General features: G+C 43.0%; 3 protein-coding genes across 4 annotated transcripts in view; 1 reads left to right on the top strand and 2 right to left on the bottom strand.

Annotated features, from left to right (window-relative positions):
* Nucleotides 1-13: 13 nt before the first annotated feature.
* LOC125382144 lies at nt 14-2,557 on the top strand. Its single transcript, XM_048400600.1, has 2 exons — nt 14-68; nt 242-2,557. Exons 1-2 carry the CDS (start codon nt 14-16, stop codon nt 2,449-2,451), a joined length of 2,265 nt encoding a protein of 754 aa, XP_048256557.1. The 3' UTR covers nt 2,452-2,557.
* Nucleotides 2,558-2,999: 442 nt separating this feature from the next.
* LOC124126420 lies at nt 3,000-10,747 on the bottom strand. Its single transcript, XM_046489861.2, has 4 exons — nt 10,597-10,747; nt 7,928-8,219; nt 6,327-6,476; nt 3,000-5,656 (listed from the first exon to the last, which is right to left on the bottom strand). Exons 1-4 carry the CDS (start codon nt 10,664-10,666, stop codon nt 5,284-5,286), a joined length of 885 nt encoding a protein of 294 aa, XP_046345817.2. The 5' UTR covers nt 10,667-10,747; the 3' UTR covers nt 3,000-5,283.
* Nucleotides 10,748-14,512: 3,765 nt separating this feature from the next.
* LOC124126415 (receptor-type tyrosine-protein phosphatase F-like) overlaps nt 14,513-15,781 on the bottom strand; it is a 33,950-nt gene continuing 32,681 nt past the window's right edge. For both annotated transcript variants that reach the window (XM_046489856.2, XM_046489855.2), the window contains exon 19: nt 14,513-15,369. In XM_046489856.2, coding sequence (XP_046345812.2) covers nt 15,283-15,369 — 87 coding nt within the window. In that variant the 3' untranslated portion in view covers nt 14,513-15,282. The remainder of the gene's footprint in view (nt 15,370-15,781) is intronic.

Consider the following 15,781-nt stretch of genomic DNA (forward strand, 5'->3'; position numbering starts at 1 on the left):
TACTTTAACCTTTATGACCCTCTGCGTGCTAGGTGTGTGTGACAGATCTATGACCCCCTGTGTGTTGGGTGTGTGTGACAGATCTATGACCCTCTGTGTGTTGGGTGTGTGTGACAGATCTATGACCCTCTGCGTGCTGGGTGCGGGTGACAGATATATGACCCCCTGTGTGCTGGGTGTGGGTGACAGATCTATGACCCCCTGTGTGCTTGGTGTGGGTCACAGATCAATGACCCGCTGGGTGTGGGTGACAGATCTATGACCCCCTGTGTGCTGGGTGTGAGTGACAGATCTATGACCCTCTGTGTGCTGGGTGTGGGTGACAGATCTATGACACTCTGTGTGCTGAGTGTGGGTGACAGATCTATGACCCTCTGTGTGTTGGGTGTGGGTGACAGATCTATGACCCTCTGTGTGCTGGGTGTGGGTGACAGATCTATGACCCCCTGTGTGCTGGGTGTTGGTGACAGATCTATGACCCTCTGTGTGCTGGGTGTGGGTGACACATCTATGACCATCTGTGTGTTGGGTGTGGGTGACAGATCTATGACCCTCTGTGTGCTGGGTGTGGGTGACAGATCTATGACCCCCTATGTGCTGGGTGTTGGTGACAAATATATGACCCTCTGTGTGCTTGGTGTGGGTGACAGATCTATGACCATCTGTGTGCTGGGTGTGGGTGACAGATCTATGACCCTCTGTGTGCTGGGTGTTGATAACAGATCTATGACCCTCTGTGTGCTGGGTGTGGGTGACAGATCTATGACCCTCTGTGTGCTGGGTGTTGATAACAGATCTATGACCCTCTGTGTGCTGGGTGTTGGTGACAGATCTATGACCCCCTGTGTGCTGGGTGTGGGTGACAGATTTATGACCCCCTGTGTGCTGGGTGTGGGTGACAGATCTATGACCCTCTGTGTGCTGGGTGTTGGTGACAGATATATGACCCTCTGTGTGCTGGGTGTGGGTGACATATCTATGACCCTCTGTGTGTTGGGTGTGGGTGACAGATCTATGACCCTCTGTGTGCTGGGTGTGGGTGACAGATCTTTGACCCCCTATGTGCTGGGTGTTGGTGACAAATATATGACCCTCTGTGTGCTTGGTGTGGGTGACAGATCTATGACCATCTGTGTGCTGGGTGTGGGTGACAGATCTATGACCCTCTGTGTGCTGGGTGTTGATAACAGATCTATGACCCTCTGTGTGCTGGGTGTGGGTGACAGATCTATGACCCTCTGTGTGCTGGGTGTTGGTGACAGATCTATGACCCCCTGTGTGCTGGGTGTGGGTGACAGATTTATGACCCCCTGTGTGCTGGGTGTGGGTGACAGATCTATGACCCTCTGTGTGCTGGGTGTTGGTGACAGATCTATGACCCTCTGTGTGCTGGGTGTTGGTGACAGATCTATGACCCTCTGTGTGCTGGGTGTGGGTGACACATCTATGACCCTCTGTGTGTTGGGTGTGGGTGACAGATCTATGACCCTCTGTGTGCTGGGTGTGGGTGACAGATCTATGACCCCCTGTGTGCTGGGTGTTGGTGACAAATATATGACCCTCTGTGTGCTTGGTGTGGGTGACAGATCTATGACCCTCTGTGTGTTGGGTGTTGATAACAGATCTATGACCCTCTGTGTGCTGGGTGTGGGTGGCAGATCTATGACCCTCTGTGTGCTGGGTGTTGGTGACAGATATACGACCCCCTGTGTGCTGGGTGTGGGTGACAGATTTATGACCCCCTGTGTGCTGGGTGTGGGTGACAGATCTATGACCCTCTGTGTGCTGGGTGTTGGTGACAGATCTATGACCCTCTGTGTGCTGGGTGTGGGTGACACATCTATGACCCTCTGTGTGTTGGGTGTGGGTGACAGATCTATGACCCTCTGTGTGCTGGGTGTGGGTGACAGATTTATGACCCCCTGTGTGCTGGGTGTTGGTGACAAATATATGACCCTCTGTGTGCTTGGTGTGGGTGACAGATCTATGACCCTCTGTGTGCTGGGTTTGGGTGACAGATCTATGACCCTCTGTGTGCTGGGTGTTGATAACAGATCTATGACCCTCTGTGTGCTGGGTGTGGGTGACAGATCTATGACCCTCTGTGTGCTGGATGTTGGTGACATATCTATGACCCTCTGTGTGCTGGGTGTGGGTGACAGATTTATGACCCCCTGTGTGCTGGGTGTGGGTGACAGATCTATGACCCTCTGTGTGCTGGGTGTTGGTGACAGATCTATGACCCCCTGTGTGCTGGGTGTGGGTGACAGATTTATGACCCCCTGTGTGCTGGGTGTTGGTGACAGATCTATGCCCCTCTGTGTGCTGGGTGTTGGTGACAGATTTATGACCCTCTGCGTGCTGGGTGTTGGTGACATTATCTTTATTTGTCCGTGTGTAATCAAACTGGTGGCAGGATCTGCACGAAACTGTACCTCAAGAAGTATTTAACCATAATTATTATTATGTCTACACTTGAGCATGCCCGTTATGTTTCATGTACACATTATCTTGTTTCACGCCTTGAGAGCTGGTTAAATAAAAGTGAGAAAACCCTTTCTATATTCATAAGAAAAGCAGAGTCGATTATACGATTCCGACTATATCATGAGCATGTGTCTATGAAGCACCATCCGATGGTGATGATACCAGTTTGATCTCGAAATCCTGTCCACACGGTATTGGTACAAGACACTCAAACAGCGTCACCTCATACACACCAGGATGGTTTCATTTTGAACAATATCATCAATTATTTTGATTCTGATTTCTCTGCTGTCGTCAATAGTAGAATACACTAAACGACATTACATGCAAAAGTGAGATGAATAATACTATAACATCTGGATCCCTCTATGCAATGGAACTATATGAAGCGCGGTCAGCGAGCTTGACACAACCTACAATGTTTGAAGCCCATCATATGAATGCGATTTGACACGTCATGTACATGTGATTATCATCTGCAGGTGTCCATGGAACATTGAACGTGTAGTATGAGGTCAACAGCTGTGTGTGGTATCTCATACCTGTGAACGAGCAATAAATGTCACTGATGTCGCCAGTAATTCATTTGCTTATTGCTGCATGATGCTTGACCAAATAAATACACAACATGATCTCACAATTGCAACAGTCCTGTTAACATTTAAAAGAAGAAGCAAACAATATGAATACACAAGAAATGCGCATCGCATGTATTAGATGGTGTAAATTAGAAATACAAAATACAGTCTCATAGGAATAAGTGTCAGAAAACGAGTGAGGATTAATGTTGTTTTAATATGCACTTAAGCTCCAGTCTACATTTTAAATGCTGCAAAGCTAAATCAGTAGGTTAGCCCAAAATTCAATAAAAACGTTCAACGGGTAAATATTGTCTCGATATTCATAGCCGTGTGTGCAAACTTTCAACATGAACAAATAAAAATGATTTATAATACGAACTCTAAAATGACATACATAAAACATGTCAGGAAAATAAGGTAACCGGTAATATTTATGGGAAATATATGACACTAGGCTGCTGGCAATTATATATATCATATATATATATTCAACATTCACACAATTGAGCTTAAAAATACAAAATGGTGTAAACATTTAAAGCGGGCTCATTTACAAATATGTTTCTATACATTGTGACGAGAGTGTGCTCAGCTTATTGAACACGCCCGGCGTATTCATTCGCTCAACTCCCGGACTATGTCCTTTTCCTAAATCCAACCTTTCAAAATTTTCCACGCACAACATCCACGCACTGTACACTCATAAAACATGCATTCACTTATCTGAGATGTGTTTAACACCGCTTTCAATACATTTTCATTGAATAATGAATCTATATTTCGAACCTAATATCAAAGGATTCTGGCGCGATTAAGGGCCGCACCTTACAGAACGCACAAGAGAGGCAGAAAAGAAGGATGTAAAACTGTACATGCTGTGCGCGAACTATAAATAATATAACATGGCTTTCTAAACACGTAGGCAAGCGAGAACTCTCTCTCTCACAATCTTGTATTTGGAACACACGTAAGTTCAGAATATGTATTGTGCAAACAACGAAAGTTAAAGCTGCGATGTTAATAAATAGTAGTTTACATACGGCTATCGCGCGTCGGTCATGCAGATAAAGAGTCAAACATGATCAAAAGCGTACACTTCTTATTGGAGGATTTACCCATAAAAAAAATTGAACGTACCTTCAGTTAAACTCAAACGTCAAACAACTTATATCAGAAATACATCTTATTGTAGGATTATATTTATATTGTTGGGGAAAACGTAAGCGAGACTTCAACACATAACGTTCTGCTTTTTACTCGACTGGAAACAAACTATCGTGATTAGTACACAAAATGTGTTAGGATTCACTGGGTTAAGTACGTACTTAAAACAAGAACAGGGATCATGGACGTACTCTAAGCACATGCAAGGCACAGACAGACACATAGTGGATGTGAAATTCTCTGAGCACATGCAGGTCACATACACACATATTGTACAGACTGTGACATTCAGTGGATGTGAAACTCTCTGAGCACATGCAGGGGCACATACACACATATTGTACCGACTGTGACATTCAGTGGATGTGAAACTCTCTGAGCACATGCAGGGCACATACAGACACATAATGCACCGACTGTAACCATTCTGAGGATGTGAAACTCTCTACGCACATGCAGGGCACATACAGACGCTTACTGCACCGACTTTGATATTCTGTCTACAAGAAACTATCTTAGTACATTATCTCCTGATTCACACACATTGGCTGCACGTAAACCACTACATAGGCTGCGGTAAGTTTAATTTCTCATGTAATACATTACTTATGTACTCGAAAACAATGACAATCGCCCGAAAACAGAGAACTATTTTCATCCTGCCTTTTGATGATGATTACTTTCGCTACTGATATGACAAAAACACATGTTTTTCATATTTGCCGTACAAGTTTTGACTCGGTGTTTAATATTGTTAAAATAATAAGCTGAAGTCCAAGTACCATTTCAGCGACATAACGAGATGGCCCGAGTGATCTATCCTATTTAAACCAGGGATAATATTCAAATTGAAAATCCTAACAGTAATATTACTGTCCTTTGACGTATTGTGGAATGATATAGTACATTTCTGTAGTCGCTATATGACTAAACTATTGCAGAGACGACATTAAATTATTATCCATTGCTCAGATGTGCAATCGGCCACAGCAAAAGTTCCATACAGGAATTACAGTGTCTCTGTTGTCATGTTTCTCATATCGCCCCCAATCTATGAAGAAACAACAGGTATCTCATAGGAAGAATCATCACTCATGGAGCCAGCGTCATCTTCTGTGTGGCCCATAGGGAGGTAGTTGGGGTCAGTAGGCAGAGGAGGAGGAGGTACGTCGTAATCAGTGTCCTGAGTCGGGTACTCTTCATCCTTGCTCCCCTCCTCGGCGTGGTGCATGTTCAAGTCAATGTTGAGGTAGTCTGGCGTGACAGGGACTTCATACATATCGCCCACGTCTGGGGCAGCTTTTTCCTGTCTTGAAACTTTAGCTGCATCTCTATCGTCCTCGTTGGTGGTTCCAGGTTGATCTGCGAGGGAGATAGTCTTAGGCTGGGTTGACGACATGGCTGATTCTCTCTTCGCCTCGGTCCTGAATGTATTTGATAAATAATTTAATAGCACGTACTGTTTGAAAAGGCATGACGGAAGCACATAAACATTTCAGTTGTTTCTCTATATATCAGAATTAATTCTAATCAGGGAGTGGCACTCTCAAAGTGCCTTATATTACCCGGGCAACGGATCATTGTACATTCCTTTGGTTTTTTGGGGGGGTTTGTTCCAGCCATATGACGGCGGTCTGTAAAAAACTCGAGTTTGGACAAGACAAGCCAGTCATTGACATCATGAGCATCGATCCACGCAATTGGAAAACGATGACATGCATCAGACAAGTCAGCGAGCCTGACCACCTTATCCCGTGAGTCGCCTTTAACGGCAAGAAGGGGTTGCTGAAGACCTATTCTACCCCGGATCTTGACGGTTATTGACATGAATAATGAGTAATGATCATCTCGCCTAGTGAATATATTTTGTCCTCCGATTTTGCTACCCCCTCCTTTCCCCCTCTCCCCTCCCACTACAACCTCCCCCAAACACAAATAAATAAATAAATAAATAAATAAACATGATTAATTCTTTTATTTAAATAAAAAAATAAACACATAGATAAATCGTTCATTTGATATGCTGGATGTTTTGAGACATGTGTTTTTTGTTTGAAATGACAATCACTCACAGACAAAATATTGATTAATTACTTTTTTTGTCCTCGTGTTCCTTTTGTCACCTCCTCGTCAACATACGTGTTCCTGTTGTTGCTACCTTTCCTGTACAGCGACAAGATCCGCGGTGCCACTTGCTCCTTAGACGGAAGTGATCCTGATTCAAGGTTCCCGTGTTCGATGTTCCTGCATCATAATGTTACAAAGTATTCCTGTCATGTATTGCAACCTTGTGCCATGGAGACTCGGGTTCAAAGCGGCTATTATATTGGATAAAGTCGTCTGGTTGTGTGACTTGAGTGTCATCGTACCATGCGTACAGGCACCAGTTTGCCTGGTCTAGATTCGCTTGCTTCCAGACAGCTGTGAATCACCAAGCACCCACATAAAACTTTCATTCTGTATTTCCCGATGGCGTGGGACGCTGCTTATGGTTTTAGTCATTAGTTTGCCTTGAACTGGTTATGGCGGACCGCTATGGAGTAGGCGAGTGTTTCTTAATCTGGTTGTGACGGACCGCCATGGAGTAGGTGAGTATTTCTTAGCCTGGTTGTGACGGACCGCCATGGAGTAGGTGAGTGTGTCTTAACCTGGTTGTGACGGACCGCCATGGAGTAGGTAAGTGTTTCTTAATCTGATTGTGACGGACCGCCATGGAGTAGGTGAGTGTGTCTTAACCTGGTTGTGACGGACCGCCATGGAGTAGGTGAGTGTTTCTTAACCTGGATGTGACGGACCGCTATGGAGTAGGTGAGTGTTTCTTAACCTGGTTGTGACGGACCGCCATGGAGTAGGTGAGTGTGTCTTAACCTGGATGTGACGGACCGCTATGGAGTAGGTGAGTGTTTCTTAACCTGGTTGTGACGGACCGCCATGGAGAAGGTGAGTGTTTCTTAATCCGATTGTCACGGACCGCCATGAAGTTGGTGAGTGTTTCGTAATCTGGTTGTGACGGACCGCCATGAAGTAGGTGAGTGTTTCTTAATCTGATTGTGACGGACCGCCATGGAGTAGCTAAGTGTTTCTTAATCTGGTTGTGACGGACCGCCATGGAGTAGGTGAGTTTTTCTTAATCTGATTGTCACGGACCGCCATGGAGAAGGTGAGTGTTTCTTAATCTGGTTGTGACAGACCGCCATGGAGTAGGTGAGCGTTTCTTAATCTGGTTGTGACGGCCCGCCATGGAATAGGTGAGTCTTTCTTAATCTGGTTGTGACAGACCGCCATGGAGTAGGTGAGCGTTTCTTAATCTGGTTGTGACGGACCGCCATGGAGTAGGTGAGTGTTTCGTAATCTGATTGTGACGGACCGCTATGGAGTAGGTGAGTGTTTCTTAATCTAGTTGTTGCAAACCACCATGATGTGGGTGAATACAAGACTACTACTGTTCTGAGCCAGGAAATAAATACCTATTTTTGTATGCAAGCTGTGTGAATGGCGGGCGACAGTTAGGGCATGATATGCTTATACATTTGTCACAGCTATTTTGCCCTTCACATCAAATGGAAACTGTTTCTGTGGAAATCTAGTCTGATTATGCCCTTGCATTGACATTATCTATTTACTGTTGTAGTTTCACTAAAAATACTATTTTCATACAAGATAGGCCATGTTTTCAGAGGATGAATATGCGTTACCTTTGTCGCTTCTTCCACAGATAGTGGGCACCAATGACGATCGCCGCGATGACCAAAGCGACCACCAGCATGACAACACCCCCAGCAAGTCCCGCTTGGAATGGGCTGGTAGAGTCCAGTGTCTCTTTACAGCTGTGACCAGTGAAGCCGTCCTGACAACCCCTCAAACAGACGCCGGTGTCCTGGTGGCAGGGCTCGCCATCTATGCAATGACCACAGGTCAGGGAACAGCTCGGTCCAAACTGACCAGGGCATAGTACACGTGTTGCACCGGTGCTAGCGGAAACTGCTCCTGCAGATTGCATTGTACGATATGCATTTTATAAATGTACCACAAATTAACTATTCATAAATACGAGGGAATATCAGTTTCAAGCCGGTTGAATTCATTCACTTCTCATAAACCCTTATTGATACATATGTTGTGGTTGTCACTATTCTATACTCAATAATTTGGAAAATTCATATGTGTGCAGGTCTTTTAGTAGAATAGGACCCGAAGAGCTACAGAGTCAAATTCAATCACCATAGGTATTGTGTATAAGGTATTGTAATACCATTGATAACTGAGAGACTCGTTTATAGCGTGATAGATTGGTGCGTGTAAGTGTATTAGCTACAGATAAATGGGCCTCATTATATTTTTGTCACTTGTTGTTATGTCAAGCACACATTGTATGAATGCGTCATAATTCACCATTTCACCATCATACATTCAGAGTATCAATATGTTTATCATACCTCGTCATTCGCTGTTTTGTCAATCATTCAGTGTATCAATATGTTTATCATACCTCGACATTCGCTGTTATGTCAACATTCAGGGTATCAATATGTTTATAATACCTCGACATTCGCTGTTTTGTCAATCATTCAGTGTATCAATATGTTTATCATACCTCGACATTCGCTGTTATGTCAACATTCAGGGTATCAATATGTTTATCATACCTCGACATTCGCTGTTATGTCATACATTCAGAGTATCAATATGTTTATCATACCTCGTCATTCGCTGTTATGTCATACATTCAGTGTATCAATATGTTTGTCATACCTCGTCATTCGCTGTTATGTCATACATTCAGTGTATCAATATGTTTGTCATACCTCGTCATTCGCTGTTTTGTCACACATACAATGTATCAGTTCGGTTATTATACCCCTTCATTCGCTGTTTTGTCACACATTCAGTGTATCAATATGTTTATCATACCTCGCCATTCGCTGTTATGTCATTTATTCAGTGCACCAATATGTTTATCATACCTCGCCATTCGCTGTTTTGTCACACATACAATGTATCAGTTCGGTTATTATACCTCTTCATTCGCTGTTATGTCATACATTCAGTGTATCAATATGTTTATGATACCTCGTCATTCGCTGTTATGTCACACATTCAGTGTATCAATATGTTTATGATACCTCGTCATTCGCTGTTTTGTCACACATACAATGTATCAGTTCGGTTATTATACCTCTTCATTCGCTGTTTTGTCACATATTCAGTGTATCAATATGTTTATCATACCTCGCCATTCGCTGTTTTGTCACACATACAATGTATCAGTTCGGTTATTATACCTCTTCATTCGCTGTTATGTCACACATTCAGTGTATCAATATGTTTATCATACCTCGCCATTCGCTGTTTTGTCACACATACAATGTATCAGTTCGGTTATTATACCTCTTCATTCGCTGCTATGTGAAAAAATTCAGTGTATCAATATGTTTATCATACCTCGTCATTCGCTGTTATGTCAATCATTTAGTGCACCAATATGTTTATGATACCTCTTCATTCGCTGTTTTGTCACACATTCAGTGTATCAATATGTTTATCACACCTCGCCATTCGCTGTTTTGTCAATCATTCAGTGTATCAATATGTTTATCATACCTCGCCATTCGCTTTTTTGTCACACATACAATGTATCAGTTCGGTTATCATACCTCGTCATTCGCTGTTATGTCACACATTCAGTGTATCAATATGTTTATCATACCTCGCCATTCGCTGTTATGTCAATCATTCAGTGTATCAATATGTTTATCATCCCTTGTCATTCGCTGTTATGTCATACATTCAGTGTATCAATATGTTTATCATACCTCGTCATTCGCTGTTATGTCATACATTCAGTGTATCAATATGTTTATCATCCCTTGTCATTCGCTGTTATGTCATACATTCAGTGTATCAATATGTTTATCATACCTCGTCATTCGCTGTTATGTCATACATTCAGTGTATCAATATGTTTATCATACTTCGCAATTTGCTGTTATGTCATACATTCAGTGTAACAATATGTTTATCATACCTCGTCATTCGCTGTTATGTAATACATTTTCATAATCAATACATGTGTCACTACTTCATCATTCACTGGCTCAATCCTGGTTTTGTTGCAGTATTGATCAATTTGTAAACATAACCAACCAAATACACAGTACCATGTCCTCGAATTCATAATCACGACCTCTAGGTTTGCTGCACACGCCATGTCTTCCTCCTAGTATCAGCGACATGACTAACCTCACACCGTGCAAGTCAAAGAATAATCATTCTCTTGGGCGTAAAAGGCAAAATGTCGATGATACATATATGAGCCCAGTGAGGACACCACTCAGGGATACACTAGTACGAATGGAAATCTTACCCGTTGTATGCCAACGTCCTAGTGCTATCAAGAAGAATAGGAGCATGGCACTGTGAAGCAGAACCGACATGGTGGATGACGGAGGGCTGCAAGTGTCACATTAGTGTGATATTCATATCAGTTGTATGTAATAGGAAGTAGAACACGAGGAAAACATGAACGTTGAAACTTATCAATAGACGGGATGTATGCTTCAGAGAGGGGACTACGATTCACACACCAGCTGAATAGAATGCATTGCGGAACAGCGTTGTGTGCTCACCACGTCCGGATACATTATCCTGAATGTGTGTGTATATGTAAATACTTGTGAACTGTAACGTTGTGTCAATAAATGCGAATACGATTGTGTTAACTGATGTGAAAATTACAAATGTGTAAATAAATGTGAATGCCAATGTGTTATCCTATTTGAATATGGCCAATGTGTAAATAAATGAAAACACTGTTCATGTAAGAATGAGCGTGACACTGGCTGTAACATATGCAGTGACACTTGCTGAGAGTGGTGAAGCTGTAACATATGCAGTGACACTGGCTGAGAGTGGTGAAGCTGTAACATATGCAGTAACACTGGCTGAGAGTGGTGAAGCTGTAACATATGCAGTAACACTGGCTGAGAGTGGTGAAGCTGTAACATATGCTGTGACACTGGCTGAGGGTGGTGAAGTTGTAACATATGTAGTGACACTGGCTGAGAGTGGTGCGTCTGTAACATATGTAGTGACACTGGCTGAGAGTGGTGAGTCTGTAACATATGTAGTGACACTGGCTGAGAGTGGAGAAGCTGTAACATATGTAGTGACACTGGCTGAGAGTGGTGAAGCTGTAACATATGCAGTGACACTGGCTGAGAGTGGTGAAGCTGTAACATATGCAGTGACACTGTCTGAGAGTGGTGAAGCGGTAACATATGCAGTGACACTGGCTGAGAGCGGTGAAGCTGTAACATATGCAGTGACACTGGCTGAGAGTGGTGAAGCTGTAACATATGCAGTGACACTGGCTGAGAGTGGTGAAGCTGTAACATTTGCAGTGACACTGTCTGAGAGTGATGAAGCTGTAACATATGCAGTGACACTGTCTGAGAGTGGTGAGTCTGTAACATATGTACTGACACTGGCTGAGAGTGGTGAAGCTGTAACATATGTAGTGACACTGGCAGCTACAGAGGCTATAAGGAAAACAGCTGAATCGATTACAGCTGAATACCGTTGTCGAACTCGAAATAACAGGGAAAAGTTCGATTTATTCGAGTTTGATTTTTTGATTTTAGGAAAAACAGTTCGACATATCGGTGTACGTATTTGTGTGCGTATGATGACGCCGCACCAAGATTATATGTCAAATGTATAACGGCAGTCTGTAAATAATCGACCCCAGGCTCGACAGCCTAATGACTGACATCATAACAAGCAATGAACGAGGTGTATCTATGCATATTGCCCTTACAACATCATAAAACATAAAACAAAATGTCTCCCAAATGTGGAATCAGAAACAGCCATAACTTCCTTATGGGCAACAAATTGAAATATTTTCTTCTGGCTTAACCCGGTATCTATACTCACACGCAAAAGAAACGCAAGTGGTTTTAAGCAAATAGCTCACAAACACGGAACCATAAATTGATGCGACTGTTAGCATGTAGTGAAGCCTGATGGTGTTATCAATATTTTTGTTGCATTTTGGAAGCCCCAAGTAAAAACGCAACATAAAAAACGAATCGCCAAAACGCACCATTTCAATAAATATGTTGGTATAATGCATCCATTTCTCGCGAAATCGAATATGCACAAACTGTAGTGGGTATAAAATTGTGGCGGATTCTTGGTCCTACCACTCCTTGGTCAACAATGCCAAGCCTTTATTCAATGTGAATAAAGATTTAAAAAACAAACAAACAAAAAACAATGCCACGCTTAACTCAAATTCAGAGAAACCAGGCTGTCGGACGTTTGGAAGCTGGAGTCTGTCCAAGATGTTGCCCGTCATTTCAACGTTAACATAACCACAATTTACCGTCTCCTGCATCGATACAATGCTACACAGACTACAGATGACCTTCCTCGGAGCGGTCGTCCTAGGGTCACCAGACCTCGATAAGATCGGCAGATTACCCGTCAACACCAGCGTCATCCGTTCCTAACTTCAAGTGAAACTGCTCGACAGTTATGTGCTCGACAGGAACACATAATCGACACATTAGCCGGGACACTGTGATCCGACGTCTCCTTTCCAACAACCTCAGATGTCGCCGACCAGCACGTCGTCCTGTTCTCCAACCACGGCATCGACAAGCACGACTTCAGTGGGCACATTCTTAATGACATTGTATTAATCGCTTTAGTCACGATATGGCTGAAATCTTGCCGATGTGGCTTTAAATATTAACTCACTCACCCACTGAATGGGCACAGGGTCATCGCAATTGGCGTCATCGTGAGTGAAGTCGTGTCATCTTCTCTGATGAAAGTCGCTTTTGTGTCTCCCATGCAGACGGAAGAATCAGAATTTGGTGGCGTCGAGGTGATCGTTTCGCCGCACAGAAACGTTGAATGTTGGTCAAGGTCGGGGACACGGCGTCACTGCTCAGTGGTATATCGACCAAGTGATCAGACCTCACGTTGTTCCATGTTTTGCACAACATCAAGAAAACATTGTCCAACAGGACAACACTCGTCCCCATGTTGCCAGAGCTACCATGGTCTTTCTGCAACAACACAACATCCGTGTTCCACCGTGGCCAGCCCTCAGCCCTGATCTAAACCCCATCGAACACTTGTGGGATGAGGTCTGCACAATATGCTCCCAGTCCCTACAACTGCCGATGAACTACGCACAGCTGCTCTGGATGTGTGCAGGAGGATCCCTAGGGCCTTCACAAATCGTCTGATCCACTCAATGCACAGGAGATGTGAGGCAGTGTTCACACCAGGTATTGACTGACATTTTTGGTATTGACCCGAATTTGTGTAAGCCCTTAACATTTGAAAAAAACAACAATTATGTCAGCTGCCTTTTTATCCATTAAACTGTCTTCAGTCAAGTCAATCTTGCCCTTTTAGTATTTCTAAATGAATAACATGTATACTCCATACACGCCTTGGATTTCTTTTGCGTGTGAGTATACTTATCATAGGGTGGTACAGAATAAGGATATAATCCCACATGTCTATTCACATGTTGGATTATATCTGCGATACAGACTCGCTGTGCACACGTTCAGAGACTGTGCTGGGCTTCCTCACTGATAACATTTACGTAAAATACAAGTGTAAGACATTTAGGCAAGAAGGGTTATCCCCATGGGCACCAATTGTACTCCCCTTCTTGCTGATTCTATTTCTTTAATACAAATGAATCGGAATTTCTGTTCGGATTCGCAAAGTCAAAACAAGGTAATTCTAATTTAAGTTTAACGTAAGCTTCAGGCATATCGATGATCTGATATCGTTCAATAACAATCAAATAACCTATTTCCTTCCACATATTTTTTAGCGAACACCTGGTATCATTACTTTTTGATAGTGATTCATAAACACATGCTCATGATATCGTACAATCGACTCTGCTTTATGCAGATATTTCTATTGGATGTGGGAGTTTTTTTTTGTCGCGTTATTTACATTAGCATGTGTATTAGAATCCGTATATGTAGTTGTGTGTCGTGCGGAAGCTTCATGTGTTGTTACATTGTTGGCGATGGTTGACTTTTCTTAAATATACACTAAGCTTATTTTTTCAGCTGATCACTCAAAAAAACTTGATTGTAAGTTTTGTATTTAAATAAACGTATACCATGGTTTGAATAACTTTATTAAAACATCCAACAATTGTGTAAATAATAACATAATAAAGAATCATCACAGAGCATAGCACATAACGAGAGCGAGAATACACATATCACTGTGTTCGTTATCACGTGACTGCTGTATAAACAGATAGCGACATTGGGCCAGAAGGCTTTTTTTTTTTTTCAATAGCACAGATAATAGATACGTACACAGAGTTTGTCAAATGCATATATTTCACTGTAGTCATAAAGAGGATGTTACATGAATCTGTTGGCAGGCGTCATAACGTATTTCCCCAGGATTTCGATTTTTATGAAGATAAGCAGAGAATGACATATCCTTCAGGCATCAGTAATCAGGGTAGGAGTTCAAATTTAGGCAGGTCCGCAGCGAAATGCTTTCTCACTGAAAATACCTTATGTCATCGTTAGGGGCGGTGGTGTGGCCCAGTGGTTAACGCGTTCGTTCGTGACGCTGAAGACCTTGTTTCGATTCCCCACATGGGTAGAATCTGTGGTTCTGTTGTCCCACGCTGCGATTTTGCATCAATATTGATAAAAGCGGCGTAAAACTATACCCACGCACTCATCGGCATCTGCTCAGGTTATGCATCTTTGGAACAGATCGTGTGATATTCAGTGTGCGTGGTGGTAGTGGTGGTGGTGGGAGGGTGGTGTCTGTTCCAGAACAAAAATATATATTTAAGGCAAATAATCATTTGTCCTCTGGTTGTACCAAAAAAAACAGTGTGTGCTGGTTACGGTGGATATCAGGAACACCAACATCTGGCTAGCGATCAGTGCATCCAACACCACACGTCACACAGCACATGGTACGCGTAGCCAGGAGTTCGTGCTATTTATCCTGTTTTCCTTTTCCTTATTCTACGTCACACATCGCTGACGTTGACATACACCGAGCCCCTGTCGAGGTCAGCTTGATATGGGACACTTCTGTACAGAGATGCAAGGTCACTCTGAAAGCATTGAAACAGCAGAGCTGACAGAAATAGATACCAGAAACACATGCCTAAATGACGACAACTATACGAGGTGGTAACAATACTGATATTTGCGACAATCACATGCGGAAGTTGTCCGTGTACGGTAAACATGGTTCTCTCCCTTGAAAGATCATGTCAGAGCGCAGGTTGCGTTGTGGCTTCACAGCAGCAAGGCGTACTACAATTTGAATTCAACCCAGCAGCAAGACAGCGAATAAAAACTGGTCATAATTTTGCACAAATGGTGAAACGATATCTATGTTTGAGTGTTTCAACCGCGGTCACTACTATTCAAGCCGCAAAAGGACGTCCAGAAAACCAATGTTGACAACAACTCCACCTTAGTATGATGTGACCCGATGATCCTCATCAGCAGATTGGGGTT

The sequence above is a fragment of the Haliotis rufescens genome, unplaced genomic scaffold (genome assembly GCF_023055435.1).
Source record: "Haliotis rufescens isolate VD_foot unplaced genomic scaffold, xgHalRufe1.0.p SCAF_2, whole genome shotgun sequence".
Taxonomy (NCBI): Eukaryota; Metazoa; Mollusca; class Gastropoda; order Lepetellida; family Haliotidae; genus Haliotis; species Haliotis rufescens.

Coding starts and splice junctions, on each gene's coding strand:
- LOC125382144 (XM_048400600.1), top strand. CDS start 14: ATGACCCTCTGCGTGCTAGGTGTGTGTGACAGATCTATGACCCCCTGT. Junction 69..241: donor TATGACCCCCTGTGTGTTGG/GTGTGTGTGACA, acceptor ATGACCCGCTGG/GTGTGGGTGACAGATCTATG.
- LOC124126420 (XM_046489861.2), bottom strand. CDS start 10,666: ATGTCGGTTCTGCTTCACAGTGCCATGCTCCTATTCTTCTTGATAGCA. Junction 8,220..10,596: donor AGGACGTTGGCATACAACGG/GTAAGATTTCCA, acceptor TGCAATCTGCAG/GAGCAGTTTCCGCTAGCACC. Junction 5,657..6,326: donor GGAACACGAGGACAAAAAAA/GTAATTAATCAA, acceptor AAATACATTCAG/GACCGAGGCGAAGAGAGAAT.